Genomic DNA, 13,644 nt, shown 5'->3' with positions numbered 1-13,644 from the left:
GATCTATAACTACCACATATGTAGCAAGGATTCCTATAAATCTAATTATGTCCATCAATAGCAATAAATGCTCACAAGAATTAGTCATATAAATTTTCCTTCTAATGAAAGCAAAGAGCTATACTGAAGAACTGGAATACTCTCATGAAAGAGTAAGAAATTCTGGATGGAGGGGGAAAAAAGCACCAACCCCAAGTGGTTGAAAATCCATATATAACTTGACCCCCCCCCCCAAAAATGTGACTGGTAACATACACAGTTGACGGATACATATTTTGTATGTTACATATATTCATGTATTATTACAATAGAGTAAATATATTATATATACATATATATACATATAATATATATACACATGTATTACATATATTACATATATTCATGTATTATTACAATAGAGTAAGCTAGAGAAAAGGAAATATTAAAACCGTAAGAGAAAATATATTTACAGTACTGTAAAAACCATGAATAAGCGGACCAGTGCAGTTTGAACCTGTGCATCAAGGGTCAGCTGTTATTCATTCAAAAATAATTACTGAGAAACTTAAATTTGGCCACCTACCAAGATAAAAATGGGCCCAAGCCAGAGGTTAGAATCTAGCAGAGAACGTAAGTAATTAAAATACAGTGTGCTAAAGACTGCAACAGGAATACATATTGCAACCTGCCTCAGTATTCAGATAAATTCAAAAGCTAAGCCTTACTGTAAACTGCTCTTCATACTAAAATATTAAGCCTATTTAAAATGTGGTATGTTGTGGGGCGCCTGGGTGGCTCAGTGGGTTAAAGCCTCTGCCTTCAGCTCAGGTCATGATCCCAAGGTCCTGGGATCGAGCCCCGCATTGGGCTCTCTGCTCAGTGGGGCGCCTGCTTCCTTCCTCTCTCTGCCTACTTGTGATCTCTGTCAAATAAATAAAATCTTTTTAAAAAAATAAAAAATTTAAAAAATGAAAATAAAAATTAAAATGTGGCATGTTGTGAAACAGAAAATGTTTAGTATTAACACAAGCTCTTTTAAAGTCAATAAATAAAAGATGATAAAGACCTCATCAGTCAATTCCAAAGAAACAGACACGAAAAATCAAAGTAACATGCCTAGCAGTTTGGCAAAGATTAAACAGAGTAATATTCACTGAGTTTTGGCAAGGCTCTGGGAAGCAAAAAGTCTGACTTAGGAGTTTCCCTCCAAAACTAGTTTAAGGAAATAAGTGGACATTTTTGCAAGGATATATGGATACCTGTTATAGCAGTATTTGTAACAGTGGTAAGTTGGCAGCCATCTAAATGTTGAGGAGAAGAGTACTTAACAGCTACATGATGACATAGCACTTGTTAAGAACAGTAAAATAGTTACTTTTCCAGGCAAGAAGTTTGTTCAACATTGACAAAATCAGGCAACACAGTATGATCACTACTAGAATATTAACAATCCTTATCATTGGTATTGGGATTACTACCTAATATGGGTATTTTAAGTGTTTAAATATGGGTGTTTAAGAACTTGTCCAAGTTATTTACAGTAAATATTTATGATGAAATAAATAATAAAATGGACTCGAGTACATTTAAAAATATATTAATTTTTATATTTAAGAGTAGGAGAGTTTAAATATATTGGAAAAAGAAAGTATAGTTTTCTATACTGGCTGAAACAGTGGTTTTAAAAATTTCATTATTAAAATGTAAAATCTAAAAATATTTTAGAAGACATACATACCAACAAAAATATACCTATGAAACAGCCACTACTTATAACTTTATATTCTATGGTTTTATCATCTCAAGGTTTCCTTTGTAAATAACATTTTAAAGTATCAAACTGTTTTTACCTTAGCTCCAAATTCCACAAGATTTGCTAAATTCTGCACAGATTTAGCCACTAATATCAGTGTTCTAGCCGCAATAGGAGATGGGGAATCTGTAAGAGAGAATCAGGCACAGGTAATGATACCGACTCCAAAGGCATTTCCAGGTAAAGCCGTATAAAGTTAGCACTTTAATATTTCTTTACTGCAAAAATACTGACATTCTTGGAAATGGTATGACCTGTGTAATTCAAGAAAACTTGAGTTAAAGGGGGGAAAGTTAAATACACTTATCAACATTTCCAGTTTGTGAAAAAGGTGCTGCTGCAAGACTCAGCAGTTCTCAACTGGTTGGTATTTCACAATGCCTTAAAGCTTTATCGCTAAAATGACTGTCACTCCACACACCTTCTCTGTGACAGTTCACAAAGCTAATTTCATCCCCTCAGGTTAGCAATTTGCAATCTGGGCAATTTCCTACTCCCAACCTCCAATGACTAGAAAAATCACTTTAAAGCTCAGTAACAAAGATAAAGTCTGGGACTTCTGCCCTTATATTGAGGGAAAAACAATTTAATAAACTTAGAATATTATAGAATAAACTGTAATAAAAGACTGGTCAGGAAACATTTCCCTATAGAATATGCATAGTAGGGTGTAAATGAAAACCATATGCAGCTATTACATATAAGCCTTGAAAGAGAATTATTTAACAGTAAAAATGCATAAGTAATTCTATCTGACTGCCTCATTTTAGACTGTACTCTGTGTATCTTAAACTGCTGAACTGTAAATGAGTACTGCCTAGTGGTTCAGAGGCCAACATTGAGATAAACCAATCTCTCCAGAATTCTAAACCCTTAATTCTTAATAGAACCAAAGATTTAGCCATTTTGGTAGCTTTAGAAGATAATGACAGAGATGTGGTAACTATAAATACAATAAAGTAAAACTTAAGATTTAGTCCAAAGTATTTTTAAATACAACTTTAAGCTTCTAATTATTAAAAGAAAAATGGTTCCAGTTCCTTCTGTTAATAATGGCTCATTATTGCATTTATAGTCACAAATATCACTGTTCTCCTTTCTTCAAAAGATGCCTATGACATCTGAAAGTCCTTGCATAATGGACATATGGGCAATAAGTAAAACTAAATCTGGTTTGTGGGGAATTTAAACTGGCCAATTAACATTATCCAACTGGTGACAAACCTCTCCATCACTAAAGGGCCACAGTCAAGTATTTACAGAGCTCTACTGCAACTGTAGTTACCATTTTAATTTGGTCTTAAAATACAACCTGCAGTGGTAGTGATAGGGTCTAGCATGGGCTAAAAGTACACAGAAACTCTTGCCAGGTGAAAAAAACCAGGTTGTACATTGAAAGAAGTCATCACAGTGAGAGTCTGAGACACAGGTAGGGATTGAGGAAGAGTGATACTTGTCTATAATCATGACGTCAGGCTTCAGATACTAGATGTAAAGAAAAGAAGCAAAATAGAGAAGGTAAAAAAGTAGGGAAAAGGAAAGAAGAAAAGGGTGCTCTGTTTTATAACAAGTCTTAGAACTGGGTAATAAAAAAATCAGATGTAAAAGAAAAAATGAATAACCTTACCAAATATCAAATTTTACTCTAATTTTTTAATTCCAAAATTTTATCAAAAGCTGATTACCTGAGATGATATTAAACATCCGTGGATTCAGGATGGCAGGACAGATAAGTCGAAGAAAAACAAAACCACTGAATGGGAGGGAAATTTTTTTTTTTTAGAAAACTACTATATATGTTACATAAAAATAATAAACAAAAATATTAATACTTGTAGAATCATGAACTTTGAACTGATGTAAAGAAGCCCAAATTCTGCAATTTTCAGTTTATGTTGGGAAGATTTAAGTTGTATCTGTAGCATTTATGGTCTTGGCAACTCTTTATTTATTCCAATATACTTACTTTGAGGAAGTAGTAGCATTAGAACACTAAGAATTTCTGAAATACTTTAGGAGTATTAAACAACCTTTTTATAGAGACACAGGGCTGTATGGTCCTAAAATTTGCATTCTCTCACTTCTTTCTTTCTTTCTTTAAATTGAATAGCGCAATAATGTCTGTTATAAATCTAGCTGATTAAACTGATTTTGCTGATGAATCCTAAAAATAAGACTCCATCTTGCTAGAGAAAAGTGGCTTCTTGATAAATGAAAATGTACACAACTGAATGCTATAAAGCTTTTATGGCAATAAAGAAAAAGACCTCAGCATTTACTTTCTAACCTAGTGACAGTTTACTACTTTTTGGACTCTTGGAAAATGATTGTAACTTCACAGATAGCATTTATTGCGATTATAATACACAATTATCAGCTCTTTAAATATCCTTTAAATGAATTTGTGAAGAATCTTGCATAAGTTTTGCTTGAAAACGTTTTGCTGCGTGTTTGAATCTGAACTATAACCTACCGGCATTTAATTGTGAAAGAATTTCAGTGTGCAAATCTTCTTTCTGTGAATTTGTAGAAGTGATTTTAAATTTAAAAAGGATACTAGGTACCTACACATATGTTTAAAAGCTCACTAGTAGGGACAGAAATCATCACTTTGGGCATAAATGACCCCTAAAAACCATGTAGTGTCAGACAATTCACACAGCAGAAATTCCTGCTGTATTTGCTTAACAGTTAAACTCATTTGAAACAGTGTATGAGGCTTTAATTGACATCACACACAAAACTATGCTGAAACTTACGCTGCTAATTCTAATTCCTCTCAATCACAACTAAGGCGAAGAAATACAGAATCTACAATTCTTTAATACTTATGTCTCATCATTACTAACCAAGAGAAATTTTATCTACAAAAAGAATAGAAGCCTCTTTACCAAACTTAGGCTGTGGGCACAACTGACACACATTTTTCACAACTGACTATGATATTAGTGTCTTCAATGGTTGTTTTAATGGGATATAACATGACTGGTAGTATGCATTCTACATAAAATATTATTAGCAGAATGCTATATTCTCTGATGTTTTCGCACTGAACTTCCAGTTGTCTTCAGTGGGTTGGGGTATACTTAACGAAGCCTATAGTAGTGTTAGCGATCTGACCGGATCTTAGAAGGTTGGCCTTTAGTTCTGCCTTAGCACAACCTTTCTATATAACCTTAAGCAAACAATTTCAACCTCTACAGCTCTGCTTCCTCACTGGAAAACTAAGTTAGAGTAGTGATAACAAAGTCCCCCTGTATACAGGTTACAACATTCTGTGACTTGCCAAAGCAATTCCTCCTAACTACTGCACAACGAGCATACCGAAACCCAGCTTCAGAACTGGAGGCTCTGGCTGGCGATTAGCCCAGAGTCCCAGACTGCTACTAACCCATCAGTCCATTATTCCTCTTTCTCCTTAGCACCACATCAATCCTGCTTTCAATCCTCCCCCTCTCCCCACCTTCCCTCTTCTTTCTCTATCTATATGCAAGTATGCATGTAGGTAATGTACTGTGTATATGATGTGAGTACTATATAAAGTTCCTTACAGATGGTGCTGGTTATATAACTTTTTTAACCCCATTCTTTCGATAAGATAAAAATTCCCATAGTTAACTGATTATACATGAGTGCTCAGGTTTTTAGAAAATGCACAAGGCAGTAAATACCTCTCAGTAACTTCCAAAAAAAATACAGTACAGTTAAAGTTCAGTAGCCATCTGAACTCAGAAAATATTCAACAGGGTTCTGACATAAAAGTAAAAGAAAAAAGTCTTGAATTATATACTGTTATTCTTCAAATTTTCAGTCACCCGCTTGACTATCAGTGCACACCATCCACAATGACTTAACAGATGGATTGATGAACCTTACCTAACAACTCTTGTTCTCATGGTGGTATTTGTAGGCCATTTGTGCTGGACAGATTTCTGTAAACACCCGTAAATATATCTCAGTGTCCTGCCAAAACAACACAGTCATCTCAATATATAAAGCAAGGGGAAAAATGCTTATCTCATTGCATCCAAAAGCTTAATTTGCCAAATACACTTCTTAATGTGACTGGCCCTTACCCCCAAAAAAGTACTCTGCTACAAGTAGTGCAGGACATATGTGGTAAAGGGATAAGGAAAACAAATATTATTCATCATCAATTCATTTAGTCAATTCTTTACATTTACTTTGGAAGAAATCTTACCATTTTTACAATGCTTCTGTATTAATGAAAAGAAAGAAAAAAGTACTGGAATGATGATACAAAGGAAATACTAAGTTCAGATTCCCGGAGATGGATTTTAACTTATGATAACTTCTACCTGAGTGAATTCACTTACACTAAAAGCTGTTAAGCAGGTACTGGCTGTTGTACTTTAAGGTGCAGCCACTGTGGAAAACAGTATGGAGTTTCCTCAAAAAGTTAAAAATCGAACTGTCCTATGATCCAATAATTACACTATTTACCCCTCAAAATACAAAAACACAAATTCAAAGTGATATACACACCCCTATGTTTATAGCAGCATATTTACAATAACCAAATGATGGAAGCAGCCCAACTGTCCAACAGTAGATGAACGGATACAGAAAATGTGGGAAATATATACACACAATGGAATATTTTTCAGCCTCTTAACTACAGAGAACAAACCGATGATTACCAAAGGGGAAGTGAGCAGGATTGGGGAAATGGGCGATGGGGATTAAGGAGGGCACTTGTTGTAATGAGCACTGGGTGGTGTATGGAATTGCTGAATCACTACATTATACATCTGAAACTAATATAACAGTCTATGTTAACTATACTGAAATTAAAACAAAAACACATAAAAAAAGACCAAGATATTTAAGATCTCAAAAGTCTCTATTCATTACCCAAGTTCCCGTATAAACCAGACATTATAGCCTGTGTAAAAACATACTTTTGTTTTTATTATAATGTAAATATTACACTACTGCAGTTTCCTCAAGTCACTCTTTTGCCTTAAACAAAATTCACCTTGGAAGATTGAAAAACTCTTTGGCAGAGTATAAAAACATTAATTAGGACAGTGGAAAAGCTTACACATTTTAGAAATACAAATTTTTCAAAATGCAGATACACAGTTTCTTGTCTCCCATCCAAGTACTAACCAGGCCCGACCCTGCTCACAGTTTCTTGTCAAATTAAAATTTCATCACTTACGGTGGAAGTATTTCTGAAGCCATGAATATTTTCTCCACAAGCTCTGAAAGTATGTTCAATAGGTGTGCTAAATTAGTGTTCACATCTTCATTTTTTTCTAACTTTGATGGACTTAACTAAGAGAAGGAATAAATTAATATAAATGCATCTTGACCATGATAAATGCAAATGAATCAAGGTAATCAAACCGTTGTTTTCAAGGTTCTGTTTTTCCATTTTTCAATCTGTTTTAGTCTTGGGGGATAGATATAAATGGGAATTTTTAAGTAGTTTGCTCTATGAACTCATTTACCATTAATTTCCAATTATTCAACTGCAATAAGCAGTGATTATTCAGCACATTTTATTTGCTCTGGGATTAATACGGGTGTTAAAGTTCTCTTTTATTCATTTATTATGCTTTACCATAGAGTTTTACAGCCACAAAAATGGATTAGACTTTATTTTTAAAGTAGTACACTCTAAACGAGAAGACTAAAACCCAGCTTTAGTGATCACATATACACAAATATACTAGGAGTATTTAAACGAAAATAATGATCACCATCTATTATAAAATCAATCTCTAGTTGTATTTATTTGAAAAAAAATACTGATTAAAATAGAAAGGCTTTTCTGAATGCCACAGACAGAATAATGAACCTTTCTCAAAATTTTTCCAGTAACCCTTGGAATTTTAAGAAATCTGATCTAGAATCAGTGGAGTAGATACATCTGTCTGAGTCCTAATACCCTAACCTGATCTAGTGATTACAGACTCACTGCACACTTGCTCAATTTCTGATATTACTTGGATTACCCCAGTTTTCAACACTAAATCCTCAATTTCTTTCCTTTAGGTTAATTAGTAAAAACGGACATCTGTAGTGCAAAATTAACATTTGACAGCTCCCAGTGTACATTATCAAAAGCAATTCTTTGTTTTATTTTGTATCAGATTGAAAAAATGTATTTAATATCTTCCTTCTGTAGTTGTTCTACCTTCAAAATGAGAGAAGAGCCATGTGAGTGAGATTCCACTCTTTCTCTTAATGGTTTATTATGAATTTATGCTGAAACCTTAATAATCTAAAGGGTGTTTCTATTTGCTTTTGAATGCATTATGTTGTACTTCTTTACCAAAACCTTCAAGTATACCCCCTGGCTGTTATTGGGAAGTGCTTCGTAGACCTTACCTGGATTATACGACTTAAGTCTCTAGCAAAAACTTCAATTTATGTTACATATGCTTTCTGAAAGCAGCATACACTGTATCATTAGTACAGCAAGGTAAATGAGAAAGTAATTTCTGGTGCAATCTGAGTTTTTTTAATTTCAAAGTACATTTTTTTTAAGTCTATTTTTTTTTAAAGTCTACTCCAACATTTTTCTAAACGTATTAGAGAACATGTAAATGCCCTGATGAGTAATTTTAGAAAGCTAATGTATTTTCCTTATAATGTCATTAGCTATAAAAGCATCACCTATTAAAATATTTCTTTGCTGAAATACTTAAAACATGAAGTTCGTACCTCGCAAGACTGCTTGCTTTCCATTATCTTTAAAATAGAGTCTTTCAAAGCATGATGAACAAACTGTGTAGCAGTGGCTTTCATATACTGCTCCATCAAGGTGCTTGCAAGTGTTGTGGCTCGAAATAGAGTAGTGGCTTCATCTACATAAATATTTATATTAAAAGATTATTCATATAAAAGATTGCACTAATGTGAAACCAGATTAGAAATAAAGTGAATTCATTTTCCACTCAACCATTATAGCCATTTAAGTATGCTTATTTGCATGCAGCACTGAAGTACTGATTATAATGGCATCCTATATTTCTACAAACTTAACCCTTCGAAGGACTTTATTCATTAAATCAGCAGGAGGTGCTGACACTGGCATATTCATAAGAAAAAACAAATGGTTACATGACTTGTTAAGAACACAGAGCCAAGGAGTGACTAAAATAAGATCAGAATTCAGCTTTGCTATCCAATGAGCCCACACTTTGGAAATTCTGAGTTATCTCCAAATAAGAAGATAATGTAGTGGTATAAATAATTAGAATTATCATGGAGATCACTCTATAATGTATAAAAATACCAAATCACTATGATATATACCTGAAACTAATAGGATACTATATGCCAATTATACTTCCAATTTTTTTAAATGCAGAAAATGAAAAGAAAAAAACCCACAAAATCCCAGTATAAATTATTACCTTAAAAAATGGCTATTAATGACCTAAAAAACACAAATATTGCCCAAAAAAGACAATCCCAATGTGACATCTTAACCATCACTTTATCTTTCCTGACAAATCGATGTCTTTTACATTTTCTATGATTAGGAGGAAATAGTTTTAGCTTTTATAGTTTACTGGGGAACCTAAAAGCAAGCACTGTTACTAAGCCAAAGTGCTAGCCAGAAAGGGGTTAACTGTGACAAACTTGTAAGCTGTTACAAAGCACTGTGTGTCCAACTCCACTGCCTGGGGACTACCTATCTATAGAAGCTAGAAATAAAATGCGGCTGTCACCTAACTTTTGTGCAGTGAATTAGCAAGTAAAATATAAGTGAGAGAATATGGTCGGTACACCAAACTATTCTTAATGATCAAGCACCATGAGCCATTAATAAGGATAAAGAGGTTGTTTTCTTATGGCTTCTAATGGAATAATTTACCATGACGGAAACTGCCAAATGTTAGTCAGCACAAGGATCAGAACTGACATTCCAACTTTAATTTTTAATGAAGGAAAAATAGGGTAACTTATTTTGCGAAATGATTTTTTTTTTTTAAGTATCACACCAAGACATCCATACTTTACCTTCCATGCTTATTTCTCTGTCATTTAGTGTACATAACAACAATGATTCAAGCTTTTCATGAAGAAAAATCCTTAGTAGGATGCTAGCCAGTAGTGTTCGGTCCTGTCCACACACATGTGATAAAGCATAGACTACATGAAGCTCCTTTAGCAGTATAAGCTAAAAATGATATCAAGAAAGATTATTGAAAGTATACAGCATTAAACATGCTCAATGAGATTAACAGGAATTCTCTTATTTTCTTCTATTTAGAAATATGTTCTATTGAATACATTTATTAAAAACAGGATGAGTTTATAGCCTACATATTTACAGACTCTTAAGACCAACATCATACTACCGCAAGGCTTTTCAACCTTTATGCCCATCACTGGTGCACTAAGCTATGACATTGCTATGTTTAACTTAATGGATCTTTTTGTTTAAATGTTTAAAGTTAATTCCATCGAAAATAATTAGATTGATAAATAACTTAATACCTCTTTAAATTCACTGTACTCTTCTTCTGGCATGATTTTTTCCATAGAATATCGTGCTCGGACACGCAGGGATCCTGGTTCAATACCTTTTAATGGTATATGGGAGCTGAGCAAAAACCATTCATCTGTGGCATGCCCTTTCTGTAACCGGCTCAACTGGCAGCGCATAAATACTTTGATAGAAAAACACCAAATGATTACTGTCTGAAAAGAGGACACTGTAATTCATCATACCAGTAAATTTTCCTGACATTTTGTCTTCTCTGTAGTGTTAAATGCTTTTAAGGCGTTTTCAGTAGTAACACATACTCAATACTTACTTCATTCATTTACTCAATGCCTATTTTGTACCAGACTACGGTAGGCCGGGACACGGGATACAGACATGATTAAGACATGGTCTCTGACTTGCATGGAGGTCACAGTAAGGCAAGAAATCAATCATGGTACAGTGTGGTAAGTGCCATTACCAGTGGTTACTACTACTCAAGTATAGAGAAATAATATGTAATTCAGCTGGTGGAAAAATCCATTCCAAACAAGTAACCCTTAAGCTGACATTTAACAGGATATGGAGGTGTAGCTAGGTAGAAAGGCAGAGAAAAAGAAAAAGAGCACCATCCCAATAGAAGGTATGGTGGGCAGTTTTAAAATCCATGGACTGCTTAAAAGCTCTAAGAAAGCTGGTATATCTAGAGAGGATATACCAAAGATACACTAGGAGAGCCACAGGGTGGAGGAGGAGGGGATCAGGAAAGGGCCTTTCTTCTGTGTTTACTACAGGTTTAGATTTTATCTTAAAAGTAATGGGGAACCACTAAAAAAATGTTAGGCATTTAAACAGTACAGAAACGACAGAATAAATATTTTGTAGAGGAAAATTCAGGCTCTGAATTCCTGTTAATGCTTATCACTTCTTTCCCTAAGCCTGACTTTTAAGAAGGTATTAACCTAATTAACTCTGATATGAACTGTTAAATCCCACTGCCACCTGTCAGCAACAGGCTGGGAGAAGGTATGCTACTGTGAAAAAAGAATGGAAAAGGTTCACCAGAAATGAATAAACAGTGGACTAATTTAAAAAAAACAGAATACTTTTTCCCACTTACATAAAACTATATGAAAACGGGAAAAACCTAGAAAGTACAAAGAAGGGATAGGTGAAACTACACAGAAAGATGGCCACTCTTACTGTTCTCTTGTTCCTGTCCACTGGGGAGGGAAGGGGAGATGAAAGATAATTTAATATCAAGGGCTTAAGTTTACAGTATGTACAATTTAGCCATTTTGATCTTTTTTTTTTTTTAAGATTTTTTTTTATTTATTTATTTGACAGAGAGATCACAAGTAGGCAGAGAGGCAGGCAGGCAGAGAGAGAGAGGAAGGGAAGCAGGCTCCCTGCCGAGCAGGGACCCCGATGCAGGACTCGATCCCAGGACCCCGAGATCATGACCTGAGCCGAAGGCAGCGGCTTAACCCACTGAGCCACCCAGGCGCCCTTGATCTTTTTTTCTTATTAGAGAAACCCTTCCTCAACAATCAAAACTTTTAGAAGTACAAAAAAAAACTATGTCAAATTATACTACTGGCACTTTTAGACTAGATTTCATTATGAATTTTTAAAAGTATATAAAACATGTTTTACTCCAGAGAGAAATTTCTGCGTCAACTTACAGATATCAGGATCTTTGCTCTTCTTTGTTTTATTACTAAGAGTTATCTCAAATCTATTGATGTCAGGAGGAAGATCACTAGAGGAGCAAAAAGAAAAAGTATTAACAAAATATCCTGGCATCAAATTCTAATTCTTTTATTTCTAGTATCAAATAAGTCCCTTATTTCTCCTATTAATATGCATGCTGGATTGAAACGTGTTATTATTTGGAATACAGGAATGCAGCAAGCAAATCATACACTTTTCCCACCGTCTTTAACCTCCTCAAGTAAATCCTGGGAACCATTGTGAACATTTTGTATGTGTGTCTTAGTTAATGCTTTTGAACGTGTCAGTAACACTTATTCCTATTAATGACTAAGTGAAAAACCAAGGACATAGCATTTCACTAATAAAAGCAGGGGGGAAAAAAGTATTACTAAAATGCCTGGACCTGGCACCTTGTTATGGTAGTTCAGAGACAGAAACCAAAAAACAAAACAAACAAACAAACAAACGAAAACAGAGAAAATGCAATAGGGTTAAAAAAAAAAAAAAAGAAGATTTAATGTAGTGATAAAATAAGACTTACTCGAAGACAAACTCTTCTGACCATACAGGGTTTTGCCCTTCCCTTGCATGAGTTTTTGCTACCTGGACACTATTCAGGTAGATGTTACAATACGGATTAGTAAAATGTTTTACAGGGAGTTTATGGGCTTCTTCAATGTGTAAAACAAGACTGCTGACCTAAAGAAAACACAGAAATTGTCACCCAGATTTCAAGAATTATACATTAGGTTTCAAAAGCAATTACTATTTAAGAAATAAAAACCCAAAACTGATTTACTTTTCCCCTTTCTTTAGACATTACGACCTATAATTATATTTTCCTTTTTATGTGATGTATAAGATACAACATTCAAGCATTTAAAATAATTCTTAAATCTCCAATTATATTCTTATAGCAATTTAATGAAACGTACCTTTCTACTAAAAAAACAGTTCAGAGAAAATGGAAATAGAGGATTTTTTATTTTAACATAAGTAAAAAATTGTCATCACCCAAATCAAAATCCTGTAGGTTATATATATAAAGCTCATCTGGAAGATTTATCTATAAACTTCCACAGCTAGAAAGTATTTTTACAACACTGATTCTGCCTTCTCCTTTTGCAGAAAAAGATACAAATCCAAAAAAGCTAAGTTATTTTTGTCAGTTTTGATGCCAAAACTTAGATCATTCACTGTCTATATCAGGTTCTCTTTCCCTCTTGCTACATACTACTTGAATGGCATAGGACAATTCAGCCTCTCTGAGCCTCAACTCCTCAGATATAAAATTAGGATAAATTCTACACTGCAAGTTATTATAAAGACTCGAAATAATACATTAAAAGCACATAGGAGAGTACCTGCAAAAGGGCTTAAGAGATGTTAGCTATGACTTTATTATATCATTTTTTATTCTATTGTCTTACAGCTAAAAATAACTTCATAGCGAAAGTTTCACACAAGACACAATCTGCAAAAACTCAGTCTGATTTTTCATAGCTTACAAAATGTTAAAATATGATTTGAGAATGCAACTATGTGTATAAATAAATGTCCTTGGGGAAAGGCTTAGATTTTTGGTTACAGGAAATAGAATTTATACTCATTTAAATATTAACCATTTATTGACTTGCAATAGAACAATATATTAAGTTCACAA

General features: G+C 33.9%; 1 protein-coding gene across 1 annotated transcript in view; it reads right to left on the bottom strand.

The window, feature by feature from the left end:
• The window catches only part of RASA1 (RAS p21 protein activator 1), a 114,162-nt gene that overhangs the window by 4,966 nt on the left and 95,552 nt on the right, over positions 1-13,644 (bottom strand). Inside the window, exons 14-22 of the mRNA XM_047731486.1 lie at positions 12,523-12,680; positions 11,951-12,027; positions 10,277-10,449; positions 9,797-9,956; positions 8,492-8,634; positions 6,981-7,096; positions 5,672-5,758; positions 3,481-3,548; positions 1,833-1,921 (exon numbers count right to left, since the gene is read on the bottom strand). Coding sequence (XP_047587442.1) covers positions 1,833-1,921; positions 3,481-3,548; positions 5,672-5,758; positions 6,981-7,096; positions 8,492-8,634; positions 9,797-9,956; positions 10,277-10,449; positions 11,951-12,027; positions 12,523-12,680 — 1,071 coding nt within the window. The remainder of the gene's footprint in view (positions 1-1,832; positions 1,922-3,480; positions 3,549-5,671; positions 5,759-6,980; positions 7,097-8,491; positions 8,635-9,796; positions 9,957-10,276; positions 10,450-11,950; positions 12,028-12,522; positions 12,681-13,644) is intronic.

Source organism: Lutra lutra, chromosome 5 (genome assembly GCF_902655055.1).
Source record: "Lutra lutra chromosome 5, mLutLut1.2, whole genome shotgun sequence".
Lineage (NCBI taxonomy): Eukaryota > Metazoa > Chordata > Mammalia > Carnivora > Mustelidae > Lutra > Lutra lutra.
Note: the sequence above shows the minus strand (reverse complement) of the source record. Positions and strands in the feature narration are given on the sequence as shown.